This window comes from Cynara cardunculus (genome assembly GCF_001531365.2).
Source record: "Cynara cardunculus var. scolymus isolate 2C chromosome LG 15, CcrdV1, whole genome shotgun sequence".
In the NCBI taxonomy this organism is placed as follows: domain Eukaryota; kingdom Viridiplantae; phylum Streptophyta; class Magnoliopsida; order Asterales; family Asteraceae; genus Cynara; species Cynara cardunculus.
The window spans coordinates 7488453-7503253 of NC_037542.1; the positions used below are offsets into that span (position 1 = coordinate 7488453).

Sequence of the window (14801 nt, forward strand, 5' to 3'; positions counted from 1 at the left end):
TTTCATAATTGCTAAGAACATGTTGTTTAATTAGCAAACAGTGAAACCAATTGAAACGGATCCATCTACCGAAAACTTGAAAATGACAAATGTCTCATCTAGCATTACGTTGATTTGTGTATTTATGAAACTGTGAAACCATTTCGTTCATGAAATGTAGTAGTAATTTTTTTTTTATTATTATTACAAAAAGTTTCATTATGTTAAATTGATTATAGTATATTTTATTTTTATTGTTGATCTATTTTAACGATGAATGTTTTTTTATGATATTTGAACATAAAATTAATATATTATTTTACAAATGATTTTGTTTTATTAATATTACGATATACATAATATGGTTGTCATTAATATAAACACTACCAAAGTTACCATTTTACCCTTTTTAGGATTATAAAATATATATATTTTTTAATTTCCTAATATAACCTAACTTAATCTTGATCATTAATCAAGAAAATAGATGGATGAGATTGGTTTACAAGGTTTACACAAATGAGAGCGGTTTTCATTTGATCGCTCATATATATATATATATATATACGTTCAAATGAAAACCGTTCAATTCTTAGAAACCGTGTAAACTAATGTTGACCAATAGAAAATTTTCATTTTTTTCTAATTAAATTTAATCATTAAGGGTATATTAATCATTTGCATTGTTTTATATTAAATATAGAAGTTATTATTAAATTTTAATTTAAGGTAACAAAAAAAGAAAATTTTATAAATGGTAACATTTAAATATTCAATTAAATTATAATATTAAAAATTGGATTTTGTTATATTGTGTCTCGGTTTATTATTGTCAAGATTCATGAAAATCATAAGTTATTAGATTAATAAATCTATGAAATCAGTAAGAGAATAATTTTTTTTATTCATGAAACCGGTTTCATACATGGTGAAATTGGTGCATGGAGTAAGTGAAAATGATGATGAAATGGGTGCATGATGAAACCGGTTTCATACATGGTGAAATTGGTGCATGAAGTAAGTGAAAATGATGATGAAACCGGTTTCATACATGGTGAAATTGGTGCATGGAGTAATTGAAAATGATTATGAAATAGATGCATGATGAAATGGGTACAACATGAAATGAGTGCATGATGAATGCATGAAAATTTGGGAGTTTATAAATTCATTTTAACCATAAGTCTGTGACATATGTGAATGCATGAAAATATAAAAGTCAAAATTAAAAGTGTAAAACTACAAAAGTTAAAAAAATAAGAAAATTATATTTTAAAAAATAAAAAAAATTTGAAAAAAAGTCACTCCTCGTGAGAAACGCGCTTCACAATGCGCCTTAAAAAATCATGTCGTGATAAACAACGCTACAGATTTAATTGTAACGACAAAGACGTGTCTTATGACACATCTTTTTAAACAATGCATGTAGATCTTGTTCATGTCATCTTACGTTTTAGCTCCATTTTTCAAAATGGTTAGGATTACATTTATATTAGAGGAAACCAATATGAAAAAAACCCAAGGGGCTTTCAGATTTTGAGCAATTAAATATTTGGATGTATCTTTAAACAAATAGATGCTTGAACTTACTGAAAACCCAACCTCCAAGTTTCTAACCGTCTCTAACATGTCAACTCCAAGTTTCTAAGGGGGTGTTTGTGATTACTTATAAAAACAAATTATTGACTTATTCCAGTGTGACACCAATAATAAACATTTTTTAGTGTTTAAATAAACAACTTATACAGATGCCAAACAAATAATAAAAAGTTTTTAAAAAAGTTAAACCTTTTTAACTTATAATAAATTGATAAATACTTTTATAAAAAAATATAAATTATTTCAAATAAGCAATCCCAAACACCCTTAAATCACTATTTGTATTTAATCCTTATAAATGTTTTGCTTTCTTGGCAACAACACAACAAAATGCTGAGACGAAATCAGTTCCATTGCTCTCTCGTAAACCTCTCCTCCCTCCGCCATCACCACCACCACCACCTCACCGCCGCCGATCACACCACCACTCACAATACCCTAACACCAGTCAATCCATCACATCTCCTCCGCGTCTGCACCATCCTCTACCAACAACAAGACTCCCCCGAATCAAGACTCCACACCTCCCTCTCCCGCTGCGACTTCCAACTTACCCATGAATTCTTCCTCCAAATCTGCAACAAATTCCCATGTTCCTGGAAACCCGTCTACAGATTTCACAATTTCTCCCAGACCCAAAGTTTCAATCACACTCCCATCACCCTCAACAAAATGCTCGACGTTGTCGGAAAAGCCAGAAACATAGACCTCTTCTGGGATTTGATCAAAGAAATCGGTCATCGTCGTTTAGTTACAGATAGAACGTGTACGATAGCGCTTAAAACGTTGGCTTCGGCCAGGGAGATGAAGAAATGTGTCGAGTTTTTTCACATATTGAATGGAGTTGGTTATGGGTATAGTTTGGGGACATTCAATAAGGTGATTGATGCTCTTTGTGGGGATAAACTTGCTGAAGAAGCTAAATACATTGTTTTGAAAATGAAAGATTGGGTTAAACCAGATGGGTTCACCTACAAGTGCTTGATACGTGGGTTCTGTGATGTGGGTGATCTGGTTGAAGCTTCAAAGATTTGGAATCTAATGGCTGATGAAGGTTTCGAGGTAGAGATTGATGGTGTTGAGAAGATGATGGATACCCTATTCAAGTTGAATCGTTTCAATGAAGCAATGACGCTTTTTCAATCCATCAGGCTTAATCGGATTGACAATTTGGGGCTTTCGACTTATAAGCTTGTGATCGGTTGGATGTGTAAAAAGGGCCAGCTTGGTCAAGCACGGGAGGTGTTCGACGAAATGCTTGAGAGAGGAATACAACCCGATTCCATAACACTGGCTTCCTTAATTTACTGTTTTTTGAGCAAAGCTCGGGTTCGTGAAGCTTATAAGATTGCAGAAGGGATCGAGAAACCCGATATGAGTATATATCATGGTTTAATCAAAGGGCTTTTGAGGTTAAAAAGGGCAAATGAAGCCACAAATGTGTTTAGGGAGATGATAAGGAGAGGGTGTGAGCCTACAATGCACACCTATGTAATGTTGTTGCAGGGGCATTTAGGGAAAAGAGGAAGAAAAGGAGACGACCCGTTAATTAATTTCGACACCATTTTTGTGGGTGGGTTGGTTAAGGCCGGGAAGTCGTTAGAAGCAACAAAATATGTGGAGAGAGTGATGAATCGAGGAGTTGAGGTGCCGAGGTTCGACTACAATAGATTCTTGCACTATTATTCGAACGAAGAAGGTGTCGTTATGTTTGAGGTGATGTCAAAGAAATTGAGAGAAGTTGGTTTGTTTGATTTGGGAGACATATTTGAACGATATGGTCAAAAAATGGCTACTAGAGATAGAAGGATAGATAGGTAGAACAATAAGGGGTGTCTGATTGGTTTGAGCTTGGCTTCAAAGATTAAAAGTATCAAGAGGTCTCAGGTTCAAATTCAAAGAGCAATAAAAACCCCCTTGTGGCCATGGAGGTTCAAATGCAGTGACTCCGGGCTATCTGCAAAGTAGGTGGTCGTCCTGTGATTAGTTGGCTCACATAGCGGATTGGATATCCAAGTTAATAAAAAAAAAGGATAGATAAGTAGATTGTAATTTGTAACATGAATATTGCTTTACAAATTTCTTAACCCAATTTCAATCTAACGATTATGGTGTGAGTTTGGTTAAAATAAGATGGAGATTATATAATAGTTGGATTTCTTTCGTGGCTGATGTAGTGGAGACAGAGGTGGCGATGGAATGTGGTAGTGGTGGAGGTAGTCACCGGCAGTGGTGGTGACCATTAAACCTTAAACCAAATACCATATCATGGTAGGTAGCTAATGGTGGTGGAGGTAGCTGGCGACGGCAGTGATGACCATTAAACCAAACACCATGTTAGATGTTTCTATCAAATGAAGGTAGATAGATATTTTTTTTCAGTTTTGTCCCGTCATGTCATATCTTGTTCCATCTGCTTTGGTGGAACAAAGAAAAATCTTTTATCGTCCCATCCGGTCCTTGTCCTTAATCTATGTCACGCCAAATGTGGAACAATGAGTTTTTATCTTGTCTCGTCCAGTATCAGGTATCAAATGTTAAAATGTTCCTTTTTTGGGACAACACATGACCAATGATATCTCACTCAAAAATATGATATGAAGTTCAGATGTAAAATCAGACATCTAATCACATAATAAATACATTCTGAAACAAAAATATGGTTTCAAATACAAAAATCAATGAAGAAACACATGGGGGAAAGAGGCAGATAAGCAAACGGGGTGAAAGAATTGCTACAATTCCTTTGCAGAAAAAAATGAAACAAGAAAAAGAACTCCAGATATGTGGCACCAAAACTTTCTCTAGTCTATTAGATTACCATTGGTTATGTTTCTCAATGCGAAGAAAACCGACTTGCGCCTGTCACTGGAAATCCGGCATCACCATTGATGTATAAAGTGAAAACACAGATTATTGCGTGAATGGAGTTGAATAATTACCGGAGTTCTATACACAAGAATGGTGTTTTTGTAGGTGAAAGCGATCATTTCCTTACAAATGGCTTTTGGCAAACAAGCAACCTTTGGTCACTGCCATTTTCGAGATCAATGACCCTTGCTTCCCATCGTATTTGTGTAGCGATTATACGTGTGTTCTCTATGGGCCCAAGTTTATCGGAAAGGACAACCCATCCCTGAGGAAAATAAAAGATCAAATTTTGATCTCCTAATCATAATACTTCTTATGGGTGATGGTTCTTATAGCTTAATTCAGAGCATTAGAAATATAAAAAGGAAAATTTGATACTATGTATGTGAGAAGAAATTAACAGGGTGGGGGTTTGTTTATAATCGCTCTTTTTTATAGGTATGTTTTGATAAGTTGTAACGTACAATGGATCAGTGAAATGGGAAAATATGGTTCAAACCAAAATCAGAGAGCTTGAAGTAAAAGAAAACGAAAAAAGTACCTCAGGGCGAAGGATACGGTCCATTTCCAAAAGTAATTTTGTGATGCTGCATCCCTCTGATATAAGGCGTGAGAGGAGCCCGTTGGCATGAAGCATGTCATATGTCCGTGGATAAGTGGGAAATGGCTCGCACCTGTAAATGTAAATTTATATGATCAATAAATTTGTGCTAGTTGTAATATGCGTTAATTATATACTTACATATTAACTTCTTTTTTCACATTCTTAATGCTATGATTATTTAAAGGAAGTTCATTCAATAGGAGCCAGAAGACCGTTCCACGTTCCTATTTCTGATGTCATCCCCTTCTCTTCGGACCCACTCACAAATATAGGATAAAAGAAGTTATATTCATCTTGATTTTCTAATTCTGCAGGAAGAAGATGGAATCCCAAATTATATGGAATAATGGCAAATTTATCATTTTGCTTCTTGAAAACTACTTTTTAGAAACGAAAGCAAAAATTGTTCATCGAATTGCAACAATGAGAAGCATCATTAAATACCATCCAGTTCATTAAAAGTTGGAAAGTTCTCTGGAGACCCACATGGCATTGTCATCATTTTATTTGTTTTTCTTTTGGCCTTAAAACAGGGTGGCACATGCTTTCGTCCTTCAAATCTTTTATTATTATTATTATGACAGAACGAATATATGGCCCATTTTGAAATTCTGTCATATGCAAGAAAATTAATCATAAAAAGTTCCCATTGATACCATAAATTGCATAAGAACACGGACTTATGCTATTCCAGTCCACTAGAATTACAATATTTTTCCCTTTTTAGAATTTGCCAAAAAAATTACTAACATTTTTCCTATTTTGGAAAGTTTCATACTAAATTGATTATTTTCCATCTTCAAGGTCTACAAGAATTGCTTGATTTGAATGTTCAAGTTAATTTCTAGATGGCAATTACCCACTTGCAGTTGAATGTTGCAATTCTTTTGGACCGATGGATTATAGAATTTCTTTAAAGGAAATCGAAGTAATCCTTACCAGTCATGCAGAACTCCGGCAAAACCTTGATCAAGAATAAGAGGGAGTGTATCACGAGCCCCGATTGGCACGACATTCATCACCCATGCTGATTTTCCTGCTTCCAGAAATGCGGAGTTTAAACCCCCATAATGTGCATTCATATCCATCACATTTCTTATCATATTATATGGAGGTAATGGATCTTCATCACCCGGCCTTTTAGGATGATCAGAAAAAATCAAGGGTGTAAGCAAGGACCAGTAATTTCTTAAAGCTAATCTTGAAGATTCAAAGTCTTCGGTGAATTCATCCTGCTGAACTCCTGCAGAAACAAACAAGGATCAATAGCTGACTAAAGACTAGCAGATGAAACCATTCAACACAATTCAATTTATAACCAGAATAAAAATTGCATAAGAACAATACTTTCCATAAATTTCAAGCTCAGCAGGGTTTATTTGGGAACTAGAAGATCTGTTCTGAATGGGAACCCAGCGTTTGCTGGCTGTCCCTGCTATACAAGATTCAAGTGGCTGATAATACGATTGAAGATCCGCATATCCTTCTCTACAAGGAGGAATGGCACCCTGTTTGCTACGATTCAGAACCAAATAAATGTCAATAATTGTATTTTGACAAATACGGAAAAGGGAAATTTACGATTGAAAGGAAGGAGAAAGGCGAGTTATATGCCAAAATAGTCGAAAGGTTAAATGCAAGAGTTTCAAAGTGAAGAAATGCAATTACATTGCAAAAGGGAAAGCCTTGAAGATGAACATTGGGATTACTAGCCTCACCTAGATGAGTAGCATTGGGCTTCGATAGTTTTCTGCCAGATGAAAGTTTCTTCTTGCTGAGCTATCAATTTCCAACAGATATTCCGCGTGAATTCTTCAATAGGACTAGACATGCTTCCTTTTTTCGTACTTAATGAAGTTCCATGTAATACGAAGTAGCCTCCAGGCTTGAGTATCCGGTCAGCTTCGATAAGGAACAGTCCATCTGATTCATGAAACCAGTATTAGAAGAGAATAAATGTTATGTGTGCCCAAATCAAAATAGTTGATTCTATGGGGATTATAGCAAAAGAGTATGGTAAATCAAGAGTGGATGCCATATTGGTCGAAGGGTTAGGATGCTTCTTCTAAAAATATTAAGTGAAAGAAGAGCATACGACCTTACATAATAAAGAAACATAAAATAGCAGCACGGAAAAGAACTAAAAAGACCATTAAATATAAGAACACTAATTTTCGTATTTATAATTATGCCAGAATGTGAGTATGTCGGAGATGGATCATATGGTTGAACTACCTTTCTTGTCCCACAGAACACCGCATTGTGCACAGTGAACCATGTCATATGACAACGATGGAAATGGAAGTTTCCTTGAAATGAAGTTGCCGATAATTGCTGGAAGACCTCTCTCAAGAGATAACTGAACTTGGCTACCAGTTAACTCATATGCAGCCACACAGACAGCCATTAGTTTCAGTGAGAGCAAGTGAGCCCCAAAGCTGCCAAAACCACAACCAATATCAAGAACTGTGCGCACCTGTTGATATCATTAGAAAGTGGTTCAGCCCCAAAATGTAATTTAGTTAAATTTATTCACAAAGGAAACTCTCACTATAAAATGCCAAATAGATTTACACAGCTATGAAGACCACAAAAGGAAATTTTTAGGAGCACAAGGAGGAAATTCTTTAGGTATTATGAAGCCAGCTTCTACTAATGAAATAATCAACAATGAAGTGAAGATAAACTTATAGAGCACATGGTCAATACTTACACCAGCTTGCCAAAATTCTGCATCACTCCCTAGTCCTATCATCTCTGCAATTTGGCGAGAATGATCTTTGACAAATCCGTCATCTGAATGGAAAGAAATTTGGTTCTCTTCTAGCAGCATTAACCTAAGAGAATATTTAAAGAAAATATGTGAATATGCAGTAACGGGTATCAAGTTCCTTTTTCTAGAAGATCCAGGAAACCACACCAAGGGAATTTTTGCCCAATGATGCAACCCTATTGATTCACTGGGCAATAACGTATGTGAGGTTCAAACTCAGGACCTCTAGCTTATCCCATGGAAGTCCCAGCCACTTCAGCAAATCCATTTGGGTACCATTGGTACTCAAGCTCTCTAAACTTCAGCGAGTGGGATTAGACTGAAGATGTTCGGGCTGAGGGGTATCAGCTCAGAGTAAACAAAGGTCTACTTGTGTGGGCAAAAACTTGACAACTCGTAACTTGGCTTAATCCAGCTTGAAATTAAAGAATTACCTTTTTGTCATGCTTCCAGAAGAAAGAAACTGGTCTTTGGTTATCTTCACATTAGCATTCCATATCACGTCTCTACCAACTGGCCAACTCAGGGGAGTTTTATAGTCCCTTGGAGGACGAACCAAACAGTATGGTTGATCTTGTGATACTTCACAATGCCGATCAAACTCCTCACCATCTTTAAACCCCGCTAACAGATTTGCAGACACATTATAGCAAGGAACGTAGTGCTCTCTTTCCTTTCCACATAACCAAATCTCCTTTGAATTACTATTTCCAGATGAATAACTCTTTAACTCAAAATAATCGCTTGCTGCTTGCTCCTTTAATCTTCTATAGTTTGTATAAACTTCGGGTTTTAAACTAGTAGTGACAGAGTCGAAAGCACCAGAAGAAGATGAACCTAACAAAGCAATAAGCACAAAAAGACTAACAAGACACAGAAGTAACCAATTCCGTGGCGGTCTAGTGCCCGAAAATACGTAAAGTTTATTGAACAAAGGGGTTCTCATATCCAAATTGTGCAACCAACTTCAGGCTTGTAGCCTACAAACTATTGTTTCACCTTAAATTTCCACCAATTACGAAAACAGTAACCTATCATAACATAAAAGCTCCTGGAAATTTCACTGTAAAAACAGTTGATTTCCCAAGGCATGTAGAAGTTACCAGTGTCTCTTTCAATGGAATCTCATCACATCACAAGATCTTGGCACCAAACAGCAAAATCCCATGCCAGACAATCATCCAAATCGCAAAAAATAACTGCAATCAGTATAGCTAAAGTAGATCGAGCAATCAATCACCGGAGATTTTTTGATAAATCAACAGAATTCCAGCAGAAATATCTTCAGATCAACCTGCAATTATTATCAAAGACTCAATTCACAGTACCCAAAGAACGTACAGAATTATACAAATTGGCATCAAAATTCGACGGATCGGATCCATACTGAACATAAAACGCAATCAATCAATAGAAACCATGACACGTCCCAAAATGTAAGTGACAGATAGTTTTCACCTCAATTTCAAAACCAGTATCACATAATTAAGTAACTACCATATTAATTAGGGTTTGTCGACAACCACCATGGTCGTTGAGGACAATTGCGTGCGTAAATTGGATCACCTTTTGAAAGAGAAAGATCAATAACAGTTCTGATCCACCATTGACGAGTAGAGAGAGAGAGAGAGCAGCAGCAGCAGCCTTTTTATGAGAGAGAAATCAGCAATTACAGTTGATCATCCCAGATATATAGTGTCCTGATAAAGGGAATTCAAAGTCGAGGATCAGAGACAGATAGATCCAAAATGGCTCCAAATTTCACAAATAAAATTACTATAAAACACTGGAAATTCCAGTAAAATAATATATAAATTAATCTTAAGATATTATTTTCAACAATCATCTATACTATATTATAAAACATTTGACAAAAAGTTTTAAAAACCATTTTTATATATAAAATACTGTATATTAATGTATATTACTTAAAATTCAAGATTACAAGTAAACTATGCATAACTACAACTTATTAAAGCTCCATATTTGAATTCTGTAACTAACTGCAGATAAATATAATCAGATAAAGAATAAATATCTCATTTTAAAATATAAAAAATCTAAAATATAATTAAAATAATTATCAAATTCTAACAAAATAATTAACTATTATTTTTATAAGAAAATTACATTACTAAACCAAATATAAATTACTTCGTTATTGAACTTAAATTAAATTATAATTAAAAAAGAATGAATTAAAAATTTACACAAAATGAGAAATTTTAAATAGTTAATTTGATACTAATATCGATATAATTTTGTCAAATTTTTATGATATCTTCAAATTTATATTTTATTCAAAAATAAAAACATCATCGTGTTTTCAAAATCACATAAGACTATATTATAACATCGATTGAGATAAAAAAAATAAAATATTAAAATCAAGATATATCTCGCTGCATTGCACGAGTACTCTTCTAGTAAACTGAAAACAAATATTTAAATATAATGTTATTCAAGGGTTCCAGTTTTTTTGGAGGCCCGACACATCTAAAACTTTTGATTATATTGTATAAATGAGATAAAAGAGAATATATGTTAAGAACAAAAATGGACTAAACATAAAACGATTAACAATCTAAAATTAAATATAAACCATTAATGATTTGAAAATCATCGAGAAGTGAAATTCAACTAAAAACATATCGGGTCTAAGATGTAGTTTTGCTTTTACATCAAAAGATATATTCCATTTGAAAGAAAAAGTATTCATCAAATAGACACGATTGAGTGGGTCTACTAACTGCAGATAAACATAGTCAAATACAAGATAAACATTTTATTTTAAATACAAAAAATCTAAAATATAATTAGGATAATCATTGAGTTCTAACAGAATACTTAATTATTATCCTTATAAAAAATTATATTATTAAATCAAAAATAAATTATTCGTTACTAGATCTAAGTTAAATTATAATTAAAAAATTGAATTAAAAAAAATTATACAAAAAACAAAAACAGTTAATTTAATACTAATATTGATATATTTATTTTCAAATTTTATGATACATTCGTATTTATATTTTATTCAAAAATAAAAGTATTATTTCTTTCTTAAAACCACATAAAAATCGTATCAAAACATCTACAGAGACAGAATAAAATGAAATACTAAAATCGAGATATATCTCACTATATTACATAAGTATGATTCTTGTATTGTTATAATGTATTAGGAAATTTAATATGCAAAAGTGGTTTTTTGTTAAAGAAATATATAATAAAATGAAGGGAATAATTTGGTTGATTGCTTTTTCTCCTCTTTATTGGAGTTGGTGGCGGTAGAGAGGGATAATGATAATATGTGTGTGTGTGTTTCTTTAATGTAAAAGTAGTTATGTATATTAAATCAATTATAGAGTAAATTACGATTTTCGTCCTTGGGATTTGGGAAAGATTGTAAATTTTGTCCCTGTGGTTTGTAGTTGGTAGTCTGAAATCTGATTCATTCAGACGTTTGAGTATTATGAGTGTTTGTTTTATTTTTAAAATAAGAGCTTAAAAGGTTTAAATGTTCTCTGAAATTTTAAGTGGTATATGTATCTTTTAATACTTCTTAATTCTAATCCACTCTCTATCACATGGTTCATATTTTGGGGGTTGGAAGAGATTTGTTAGCAAAAACTATTCATCTTTTATACTTTTGAAAAAAAAATTATTTATATTTTTGCATTAGTTTGACCGATTCAGTTTTTAAACTTCAAACGTAAAAACAAATAATCTTACTGATCCAGGTTTCACACTTCAAGACAACCTCTTATAAATCAGAAGTAGAATCAGACTTCAGACTTCAGCACCTCGTAAAAATGAACGCCACCTAAAATCCCCCGTTTAACTTAGAGGTTAGTTTTTTTTGTTTTTTTTTTGTTTTTGCTTTTTTAAATATCTTTTTGTTTCTTTTTTTGGTATTTTTTAATTTGACAAGCTATATATTTTTTTAATAAAAAAATATATTATTTTTTTATTTTTTAGAGTAAACTTCAGTTTTATTTTTAAAGATTTAGTGATTTCTTTAAAAGTGAGATTTGAACTTTAATAAGTTAAGATGTTGTCTCTCAAGTTTAGATTTTGCTTTGAAAATAAGACGGGGTTACTAACACCATTAACAATATCCATCAGAGTCGGAGTAAAATCGTCCAACCATTTTTTCCTCTTTATTTTTAGAATTTTTTATTTTTTTTAATATTTTGGTAAAAGTCATCAAACTCTTTAAATTTTGTACAAGCACCTCCCCTATTTTTTGGTTGGCGATTCTATTATTCCCACCCCACAAACCAACAGGACGGGGTCTCATTGTGCCCGTGGAGCACCCAAAAAACCAAGAATTTAACACCAAATCGGTGATTTCTTATAGATTGATTGCTGTTGTGATTTGGCCACGGTAGTTTAAGAGATGCCGAAGGTCATGGCCGAGATGTTTAGTGGAGGGGTTGGGAAATCAAATGTAAAGTTACTCTCTGTGTGTGTTGTTGCCGGTGCCGGATCCCACAGGCACAAAACTACAGGGGGTTAGGAACGATGGTATCTCAGTGACACTCTGGCACTCTGACCAACCTCTCCCCCACCCTTTTGTGGGGCCTTACATCTCCAGCCAACACATAGTGGAGACGGTCACAAGGGGCAAATCACAGGGACGAAATCACAGTGACGAAACCACAGGGGACTTTGTTGTTGAGTTTTATATCGGCGACGGTGATTTCGGTTGAGTTTTGTTGGTCCAGTTAGGTTATTTTTGCCATATAAATGTATGTGGTTTTATTAATAGGAGTATAATTTATAAACATATTGTAACACATTTATATAAGATGTACATTTGTTTTATGAGATGGGTTATGGGAAATGATATTTTAAATAATATAAAAAAGTTGAATAATTTCTTGATTTTTATTTTGTCTTTAATGTTGATTTATTGATATTAATTGAACCATATTGTCGATTCTTCAAAATACAAATGAAATCTTTAACTAAATTCTTGCATCAAATATATATATATATATATATATATATATATATATATATATATATATAGGAACCCATTTAAGGAAGAATTAATTAGTTTGTGGTAACTGTGAGATCCAATCTCAACCATAAATCAACGGATAAATTAGAAAATTAATAATCAATGATAGTTTGAGTTAAAATTATAATTAGAGGGCATTTTAGGTATTTTAAAAAACTCCTCTCTCCTCTCTCATCTCTCCGACCTCCAATCTCCGGCCTCCGGTKAACATTAATCCGGCAGGTACCAAGTAATCACAAAGATACACAATGTGATACCCATTGTGATATATTGTGATATCATTGTGATACCAACTATGATACCAATTCAAACCTTAAAAACAAAGATACACAATGTGATACTCATTATGATATATTGTGATACCGATTTCACCGGAGGCAAGAGATTGGAGGTCGGAGAGATGAGAGAGGAAAGAGGAGAGAGAAGTTTTTAAAAAATACATAATGTGTCCTCTAATTATAATTTTAACTTAAACTACCATAATTATTAATTTCCTAATTTATCCGTTGATTTATAGTTGAGATTGGACCTCACAGTTATCACAAACTATTCAGTTCTCATATATGAACTCATTCAAGGGAGATATGATTCAATATGAATCGCATGGATATATATATATATATATATATATATATATATGAACTATATGTTTCGTATTGGATATCACGGTTATCATAAATTAATCAATTCTCCCTTGAATAGGCCCCTATATAGAGGTCTAATCAAATGAGAACTAGATAGTTTGTGGTAAGTGTTAGGTCTAATATGAGTCAATTATTTTAGATAATTGATGTTATTTACTAAAATAAAACAAAGGGTAAATTGATAAGTTGTGTTGATTATTCAATTTAATTAGTTAAATTATTTTAATATATATATATACACACACACACACACATAAGGACCAAATCCGGTGGCCTTCTCCGACACCCATCACCACTCCAGTGACCTCTTGCGCTCATCTTGTCTGACTAAGACGCCATCTCCGATGATCGACCACTAAACACCCACCTGTGGGCATTCCTGACAACTAGCCCCATCTTTGTCCCTGTGACCCCCTGATTACCTATCTCCCTTCCTCTATCCCGGCCACAGTTGGTATCACAGTGGTCTCAAAGTTTACTTGGTGTGTTTTGGGTATCACATTATATGTATTTTGGGCATCATATTGTGTATCTTGTTGTATTTTATGTATCACTTGGTGTTCGTCGGAGGCCGAAGATAGAAGAGAGAGAGGATAGATAAAAAAAAATTAAAACGCCTAAAATGCCTTTTAATTATAACTTTAAATCAAATTACCAAAAATATTAGTTTTTTAATTTATTCTTGATTGCGGGCCAAGTTACCCTTACACTAGGGGTGGCAAAAAATAACCCAACCCAAATCCAACCCAGAATTAGCAGGTTGGGTTGAGATTTTCAACTCATTTAAATAAATAGGTCAACCCGTCTAACCCATTTAAATAAATGGAATGGGTTGGGTTGGCATGAATTTTTTGACCTGTTTTCAACCCGTTTTCAATTTGTTTTCAACTAGTTTTCAACCCTCTTAAAATATTATATAAATTTATTTTATTCTTAATATTATATCTATTTTATTTTTTATTTTGGTTCTTCTTAAATAAATTGGCCCAAGTTTCATGATGACTCTTCGGTTTCAATCATTCAATAATCAATTCTTCATACGCTTCATTACTAATTAGTATCATGAGTCTCGACGCTTTGCCTTCGATTCTTCAATTCCTTAATCTTCATACGCTTCGATTTTCAATCTTTTCCCCTTCTGTACGCATGGATTACACTTGCTGATGGACTAATGGTCTTAGGATTTTAGGTCTGAGGATTTTAGGTACGAGAGTGAAATTAGGGTTGATGAAAGTGGAAGTCGAGTTACTTAGAATTTAAAAAAATTCAACTTATTTTGAACAATATATTTGTTGTGGTTGT

The 14801-nt window shown here is 33.5% G+C and overlaps 2 protein-coding genes across 4 annotated transcripts; one reads left to right on the forward strand and one right to left on the reverse strand.

The window, feature by feature from the left end:
* The first annotated feature begins 1908 nt into the window (after positions 1–1908).
* Positions 1909–3399, forward strand: LOC112528479 (putative pentatricopeptide repeat-containing protein At1g26500). Its single transcript, XM_025139507.1, has one exon. The coding sequence runs from the start codon at positions 1909–1911 to the stop codon at positions 3397–3399; it is 1491 nt and encodes a 496-aa protein (XP_024995275.1).
* Positions 3400–4171: 772 nt separating this feature from the next.
* LOC112527481 (probable methyltransferase PMT5) lies at positions 4172–9468 on the reverse strand. 3 transcript variants are annotated; one of them, XM_025138164.1, is made up of 10 exons: positions 9393–9465; positions 8261–9120; positions 7767–7890; positions 7289–7529; positions 6772–6976; positions 6405–6568; positions 5993–6296; positions 4991–5123; positions 4521–4714; positions 4204–4446 (listed from the first exon to the last, which is right to left on the reverse strand). In XM_025138164.1, the coding sequence occupies exons 2-9, from the start codon at positions 8770–8772 to the stop codon at positions 4565–4567; spliced, it is 1833 nt and encodes a 610-aa protein (XP_024993932.1). In that variant the 5' UTR covers positions 8773–9120; positions 9393–9465; the 3' UTR covers positions 4204–4446; positions 4521–4564. The 3 variants fall into 3 exon arrangements, with proteins under 3 accessions (XP_024993931.1, XP_024993930.1, XP_024993932.1); XM_025138163.1 differs by having other exon boundaries at positions 4172–4714; positions 9324–9468; XM_025138162.1 differs by having other exon boundaries at positions 4172–4714.
* Positions 9469–14801: the final 5333 nt, after the last annotated feature.